Source organism: Maniola hyperantus, chromosome 19, assembly GCF_902806685.2.
Source record: "Maniola hyperantus chromosome 19, iAphHyp1.2, whole genome shotgun sequence".
Taxonomy (NCBI): domain Eukaryota; kingdom Metazoa; phylum Arthropoda; class Insecta; order Lepidoptera; family Nymphalidae; genus Maniola; species Maniola hyperantus.
In genome coordinates this window covers 13,464,872-13,473,414 of record NC_048554.1, presented here as the reverse complement: position 1 = coordinate 13,473,414, position 8,543 = coordinate 13,464,872, and the positions used below count along the sequence as shown (strand labels likewise).

The 8,543-nt window shown below is 34.4% G+C and overlaps 1 protein-coding gene across 1 annotated transcript in view; it reads right to left on the bottom strand.

Annotated features, from left to right (window-relative positions):
- Nucleotides 1–2,282: 2,282 nt before the first annotated feature.
- Nucleotides 2,283–8,543, bottom strand: part of LOC117991515 (uncharacterized) — a 444,113-nt gene continuing 437,852 nt past the window's right edge. Inside the window, exons 8-10 of the mRNA XM_034979109.2 lie at nt 6,960–8,478; nt 6,768–6,879; nt 2,283–6,273 (exon numbers count right to left, since the gene is read on the bottom strand). Coding sequence (XP_034835000.2) covers nt 6,147–6,273; nt 6,768–6,879; nt 6,960–8,478 — 1,758 coding nt within the window. The 3' untranslated portion in view covers nt 2,283–6,146. The remainder of the gene's footprint in view (nt 6,274–6,767; nt 6,880–6,959; nt 8,479–8,543) is intronic.

Sequence of the window (8,543 nt, the reverse complement as noted above, 5' to 3'; positions counted from 1 at the left end):
CCTGCATGCCTGAGACTTTTCCATAGTGTTCTCAAAGGTGTTTAAAGTCTGTTAATCCGCCAGCCTGCTAGTCAGCCAGCCTATGGTTTATTTTTATTCCGATAAAAGTTGGCCCTTTACTGCAATCTCACCTGGTGGTAAGTGATGATGCAGTTTAAAGATGGAAGCGGGCTAACCTGGAAAGAGTATGGCAAGTTTTTATTAAACTCATACACCTTTGGTTTCGACACGGCATCGTACCGGAACGCTAAATCGCTTGGCGGCACGGCTTTGCCGGTAGCGTAGGGGCTATTGTACTAGAATGACGACCTTACACCGGAAACGCACCTTTGGCAGACCCCCCTCTAACATAAAATGAGTCGCAGGGAAACGCTGGATGGCGGCGGCGCAAAATGTCGGTGGCGTGTGAAAGTTCCTACAAAAGACCTATGTCCAGCTGTGGACATCTATCGGTTGATAATGGTCATCTAAAGTACACAACTCTAAAAGCTTCCGTTTCCGAGTGTCCCACATTCAATTCAATGGTCTTTTTTTCACTGTGGATTTATTACAGTTTACTTTTATCGCTACAAAAACAATGGCCGGCCGACCGTTAATCAAGGGAGTTTTAAACTAGAACAATTATCGTTTTTTGTTTGTTCTGCCGTTCCACCGTAGCTCCCAAACAAAGCGTAATGGTAATGGTATGTAATGCTATGCAAATGTTACGTGCGGTGAGATATTAAACATCACAGATTCATAAAAAATGTAGATGGAAACAAGATAAAGTTAAACGGTACTAAAACCCGACTACTGCTCTAAAAACAGTTCAAGTACGACTCAGACTCGCAAACGAAGGCTTTCGTACCATAGTATAAGCACTATGTACTATTTAAATTAATATTTTAATTGCATGGTATTTTGAAATTCACCATCTTGGTTTTTTATTATTTGTTGTTAGAAATACAACTGTGTGAAAATTTCAACTCTCTACATATTACGGATCATGACGGACAGACGGACGGACTACCTACCTATTAGTAATAGGGTCCGGTTTTCACCCTTGGAGTACGAAACCCTAATGAAGTTTTTCTTCACAGTGATAATTATCAAAGGCGATTTTCCGCAGAAAGTGATTTTTCAATTTTCGCACTCACAATCGTTAGGTAGGTGCGTTAGTCGTACATTAATTTAACTAGTAATACAAAGCTGATTTTCACAGGCGAAATTGAAATAATAAAGCGAAAGTAAACTTTGAAACCTTGTGAGATTTCACTCCGTAATTTTTCACAGGCCTATAGGGTAGCAAGTGCTATGAAAAGTGATTTTTCACATGCTATCTGTGAAATGGTCCATCTCTAGTCAAAACGTTGGTTTACGAGAGTTCCATCTACGTTTTTCTATTGTTCTGTGTTCAAAAATATTAAGCGGCATATAGCGGGTGTAACATCGCTTAAGCGCTTTGATACAGTGGGTTTGTATGATTTTTTTATGCGATTTTAAGATAAATGTGCGCAAATATTTTATCTAAAATGGCTGTAGTTACCCACAAGTAACTGCTAGCAGTGCCATACTATTTATCATACGTATTATAAACATTTGAATAACTCATAGTTAAGTTAATCTGTATACAGGGTGTAACCTGAACAGCAAAAACTTAGCGTTATTGTTGTACTTTCTAAACACAATCAAATACCAATAACCATTTGCCTCATTTGGTAGTTTTAGTTTTTTCCAAACCAGCAATGTATATGTAGCGTGCAAAACTGCGGTCAATGACCCAAGTACGACGTGTGACTGACTCCGAGTGGCCTACTTACGCAAAGTTCGTTGACCTCTAGCGTCAGTCAGATTTTTATATATGTTTTTAATATTTTTTTCGCGTCTTTTTTGTGGTAACATATCAGTAATCATCAGTTCTATCACCTGTCTTCGTTTTTGCCTGCGTTCTAGTTATACGCTCTGTATATTAGGCATTATGAAGGCATTATTCTAGGTTGAAGTTTCAGTTAATATTTCTGATGTTAATGTTAATAATCACGATGCCTAACATATCAGAAATATTAACTGAAACTTCAACCTTGATCTAATCTTAGGTCAGAAACTTTGCATTTACCTAAGTTTTTTTCTATAATATAGATTTCCACTAAAAAAGAATTTCCCGAAATTCTATTTTGGTTGATTTCATGGGATTTTCTTTACTGGCGGCTTTTCTAACATTTTACTATAACAGTTATATTAATTCTACGTGGTAGTAGAAAGCATACACTTTGTACAGATTGTAGACGAAATAAAACTACAAGTTACAAATAACTATAATGTTTATTTATATGCAGGTATACAAAGGTAACTTGAGGGTAGTCGGTAGGGGTAGGGGTACATGCTAGCGAAGTTGCTACAGATATGTAGGTATTATACAAAGTTAGGTAATATATCGAGCAACTCTATGTTAATATACATAAGGATGAATTTATACAGATGATTAGAATGTTACACCTAGTAATATACTATGTGAGTTATGATAAATAATTCCGCAAATGCAAAGTCACTCGCCTCGACTTCACAGCGTAACAAAAGTTTAGCGAAACAACGTAATATTATGGCGAGCATTATAACGAGTAATATATTGTAATAATGATTATGCAGTAGGTACATGTAATTTATTATTTTGCCGTTAAGATCATGAATTCCATCTGCATTAAAATATTTTAATTATTCATTAAGTAATTTGTATTTATCTAAATTAAATTAACTGAAATGAAACTAACATAGGCTACTTTTCACTCTGGAGAATTAGGCTTCCCACGGGATTCTGAAAGGCTAATTAATCCGTATAACCAATTTTGAAAATTGGTATAGAAAAAACTTGCTTCGCGGAGACAAAGACTGCCAATTTTTATCCTTGAAAATCAAAGAGTTCTTTTAAAGTTTTTTTTAATATATTTACATATATTTTGAAAAAAACTTTAAACCAGACCTCATCATAATGAATTATTATCATTAATTTTCTTATTTAAAAATCAGTCTATGAGTGAGCCATAATAACCATAATTAAAAAAATTAAAAACTAGTTACAAAGGCTTTACTCTGACAATAATATAAAACACGCTCTTCATTCAAGCAACTTCCACAGAGTAGTACCTAAAGACAAAAGTTAAACTGCATTTTAGAATTTAATTTCAAGTGAAAACATTTTTACATTTCAATGCATCGTTCATTTAACTTTCACACAGTTTTATTTTGATTTACATTTTTGCTACGAAAGAATTTACTTTATTTAGGAACTTTAAACACAAAACTATTTATAATATTATGTAGAGTTACATTTTTGCTAACCGATGCTTGATGAATAGTGTTTGTTGCCAAATTAATTCTTAAAGATTACTTTTTTTAATACTTCTATTAAATAATTAAAAAAATTCGGAGCCTTCCTAATGAATAAAATTAATTGTAGTTTTTGTTTTCGTACCATGACGTTCTAATTAGAATGTTGTAGTTGGAATGGAAACTAAAAATTATTTCACAAGCAATGTTCTAAACCACTTGTAGTCTTGACAATATGTCGATCCAAAAATATTTAAAGCATGTACCATTTTTATTTTCAAAAAAATTGTAAAGGGAAAAGTGTTAGGAAATAAATCCACTATCTATAATTTTATATTTGACTGATTTTCATTCGAAGAACAAATTTTAACTGACGAATTTCTGTAAATTAAATAACACCATTTTGATAGATTCATTTTAATACAAAATGTTAAGTTAGTTTTTCAATTCTAGTAGGTATACCTACTACGTATTTGGCGATTGAAGAATCGTCCCGAAAGGATAAAAATATATTTTTTGCATAAATGTCCCGACATTTTACGCAATGATATTTAATATAAAAATTATGACATAATACTGCACTGCGCGATCATAATGTTATAATATAGTTTTGAATTTCACGAGGGCGAGTGGCTCATGCTTGTGTTTAAGTCGTATCGGTATAAGTAAGGTACACTAAATGTGTGCGTTTGACAGCGCTTGCTCGCGACTGATTGGTCCGACATGCACGCACACTTACGCAATGCCCGTGTAAACGACGTTACCACAAGTAACGTTCACTCGCCTTCGTGAACTGCAAAAACTGTACTAATATTTATTTTAGGACTACTCTATGGTACAGGGCCGGTAAATATCGAGTAGGTGATAAACATCGTACAAAACGTTTTTACATCCTACGCGCTAACTCTAGACTCGTTGTTTATATTACTTCAATCATTTATACAATTTTACCTTACAAACGATTTTCACTCTTTTATAAGTACGATTTAAAATTAACACCAGACCTTACAGAAAAAAACTATTTTTTGCTTAAGCTGCCTACGAAGTAGAGACTATTGTCCGCCGAGGACAAAAATAGTCTAATAGTATGGCGAAACACAAAAAAAAGATGATGGACTTTAGTCCTCTGCGGACAATTAGTTCCTCGTCAGCACAGTCAATTGTTGTACAAGAATTACAATAATTTAGTCACGCATATGAACTCTCTGTAGTCATGCTGTATCTAAATGGCGCTGTATGCTAAATGGTACCTATTTCCTTACAATCCCACCGTAAGCAAAATATGGATTTTGTAAACTTACGTGACCATGTAAATGTTCTGCTTAGCGTTTGCGTACAATATTTTGTGTAACTGTTGGTTTGTATATCAACGCCGCTTACCAAGCGATCAATATGCACGTGATATGCATCTAAACACGCAGACTCTAGAAAAAAACGTTTACAAAACTCTTAACCTAATATAAATAACTAACATATTTCTGACTAGAATAATTAAAAATATTATATTACGAGTCAATATAAAGAAAAATACAATGTCAGTCTTACGAGTATTTGTCATAAAATTAAATTCTATCCGTTCAGCTTATTTCACACTACGGGATATAAATTATATTCTGGTCCGGTCAGTATTGGTGTTCCCAACATTTGTGCTCATTTTTTTTTCAAAATTTTTGAATTTTGTTGGGAACACCAATATTGACCGGACTATAATTTAATTTATATCCCGAGTGTCCTGAGAGTAGAGATCACATTGGTACGGGGTACCTATCATACAATTATATCTAGTATCTCTGGCCTTGAAAAGTAAAAATACCTAAGATTAAAAAACAAATTTTTATTTCGGAAAAGAACGTGTATTGATTTGCGCCGCAATATTATTATGTTAGTATTGTATGAAACATTCAGTCTGCGCTAATACAAAAAGATAATGATTTTGTAATATTTATGTACCTAAGTATATAATTTCACTCAAACTTTCTAAAGCCTGGCTATTCTAGTCTCTCTGCCCCTTCACTATAGGTATTTTATTCGAAATAATCAAAAACAATTTTTCCAGTTCATTGCGAAAAATTTAAATACCAAATAAAGCGATAATACGATATTAATAACAACCTTTGTTTCTCTTTACTTACATTTTTAAAGTACTGCTTAATTTATGATTTAGAATAAAGTAATTTTGAGCTGGATATTTATTTTGACATCCAACTGACCATGCATAAAATGACTGAGTTCAGAATAAGTTAACATCTGATCTTCGTATAGCGCTGTACAAAATACAGGGAGTAATCAGAACGTTGGCAAAAACGAAGTGATAGTACTGATGATGACTGCAGATACGATACCACAAAAAAAACTCGAAAAAAAAATTAAAAAATCCTATATTTTGTAAAAGTTTACGATATTTTGCAAATGAAACATCTGACTAAGGCTAGAAGTCAACGAAAGTTGCGTAAGTAGGCCACTCGGAGTCAAGGCCGCGTCGTAGGTGGGGCATTGACCCGGGTTTTGCACGCTATACATTGCGGGTTTGAAAAATACTTAACTACAAAATGTGGCAAATGGTTAAATAGTATTGGATTATCTTTTGGTAGTATAATAATAACGCTAAGTTTTTGCTAACGTTCTGGTTACACCCTGTATATTCCATAAATATTAGAGATGAGAGAAGAATGTTTGAAAAGCTCATAGCAGCTTTATACTTGTAGATACCAATTGTAACATAATTATGGTTTCCATTTAAAACCACGTAAACTTTCTCTCAGCCATTTTTCCAAGTTTCATTATTTTCTGTGTTATATAAATCAATCATCATCATCGTTATAGTACATCATTATCTTGTTAATCTAGGGTAGATTTGTGTAGTTTCCCAAACTCTTCCCGTTCTTGTACATAGACGTAATTATAGGATCCAGGTTGTGGTACTCTTTGCCCGAACGAGGCCGAAGTGTGTTCGTTGGTTGTCGACTTATCCTACAAACAAAGTACCATATTATCAAATTGTATCGCGTTGGTTCCTATAGCTTTGGCTTGATTAGGTATTCTTTATCTAAATATATAAAAGGAAAAGATGACTGACTGACTGACTGACTGACTGACTGATCTATCAACGCATTACGCACAACTCAAACTACTTGACGGATCGTAGTGAAATTTGGTACGCACATAGCTATTTGGTATGCATAGATTTTTGGAAATTCAACCCCTAAGAGGGTGAAATAGGGGTTTGAATTTATGTAGTCCACGCTGACGAAGTCGTGAGCATAAGCTAGTTACTAGGTAATTGCATCAGTGAATCAGTAGTTTTTGATATTGATAATTCATCACCAATTCAAAAATTTATGGCAAGTCTTTTGCCATAAATGTAACTAAGGTCTTTTCTTTATAATACATTGGACTACCTTAAAATTCTTACATAAGATTCTTAAATTTAGATGAAAAAACAGAAAAATTACTATTATAATTACCTTAATCCACTTTGAGTGTCAGATGAAGAGTGTGAAGAATTTAACGACAATGTCTCAATGTAATCTGACATATCAGACGTCCCGCTTGAAGTGCTGTGCGTATCCAAAATACCTAAAAGAATAAAGTTATATTAAAACCCTTCTACAGATGTCAGACGTTTATGAATATACTCGGAAATTATGTAAAATTACCTTTGAACTGCTTTGGCGGTAGCACAGGAACTTCGGCTTCTGCAGAGGATGATTTAGCAGGAACATGACTTTTGTGTAACTGCATCGGTTGGTCTCTCAAGGGATCTGATGACTTGGATTTCCGAGGTAGAGAAGAATGAATAGATCCTGCAAGGTTTCCTCGCATTCTCTTATGTACCATGTAATGATATCTGGAGCTACCTGACGTTAGTGGCATTTCAAACTCTTGAAATTCACCACCACCGTGTTTTAAGGAACAACTCGATACACCTGAATCGTTAGAACTTGATGAATCTCGATTACCACCTTTGCAAGGTACACTAGACGATCTTTTGATAGCTGCATTATCCATATGCTTATTTCGTAAATGAGGTATGTCTTTAGAAGAACTCTCTTCGGAAGTCTTATTTTCGGATTCAGAAGATTTACAGCATTCGTAGCATCCACGGTCATCATCACATGGGGATACTAGTCTATTGTCTAAAGCCAGGTTCCTTAGCGTTTCCATTGATGATGTGGTAGCATGACTGCCTATGCTGCTATCGAATTCTTTTAAATCTTCTAAAAGTCTTGCCGAGTCTACTGAACTCGATCGTTTCTGCATTGCTTCTTTGTTATTAGAAGAAACGTCATACGTATGACACCCACTACCATTAAGCGTGGGTATACTTAACGATTTTTCTATTTCTGCTCTATGTATTTTCGACATCGGATGCTTCAAACTTTGTGACCAATTAGGATTTGGAGACATAGGTGTGTAACCAGGATTAGGGCCAACGTTTCGATTAACTAAATTTCGTCTGACGTCATTCGGAGGCTCCATCAGTAAATATTCATCAGTTTTATTTTGAATTTCATTTCCAGTTAAAGGCTTGGAATGGTGACATTTTAAACATGACTTTGGTTTTGGTGGTAAAGCTGCTGCTAAATCTATATTAGCACTGAGAGCATCTAGTTCACTTTGGGTGACGCCAGCTTTCTTCAGCAAATCTTTTGCATTTTCATAATATTCTAGAGACAATGCGAATTCAAGATTTTCATAATTTGCATATGGACCTTCGAAATCTTTATCTTCCTTTACGTCCACGTTTTGATAATTAGTAAACACTGTGGAACAAGTTCCTTCGCGACCTTTGTCTTGATCGGAAACAGTACTTTGCCTGTTTGTTTTTCGAGAAACATCCACAGTAGCATAAATAGCAGTATCATCTGTTTTGGTATTGTTAAAAAGTTCCGTATTTAATCTTTCAGTACTTGAACTTCTTTTACAATAAGGTAGACTAATTAACGTATTAGCCCAGTTTGTTACTTTTTGGCACGGACAATCAACTGGTTGTAAACTTTCATCAGTTTCGACTATAACTGGCTTCTTTTTTGAAGCAAATTTCAGAATACAACCGCATTTTTTCTTTAATACCAGTGAACCTGGTGTAGATGTTTTTGTGACTTGAAACAGATCATCAGCTAGCGCTTTTTTGATCCTTTTTGGTGTGTCATAGTATTCTGCGTTATCTACTACCTGAAACAATAATACAATGTATAAAATATATCTATATTGTAAAAAATAATGTTCGTATTTTAAAT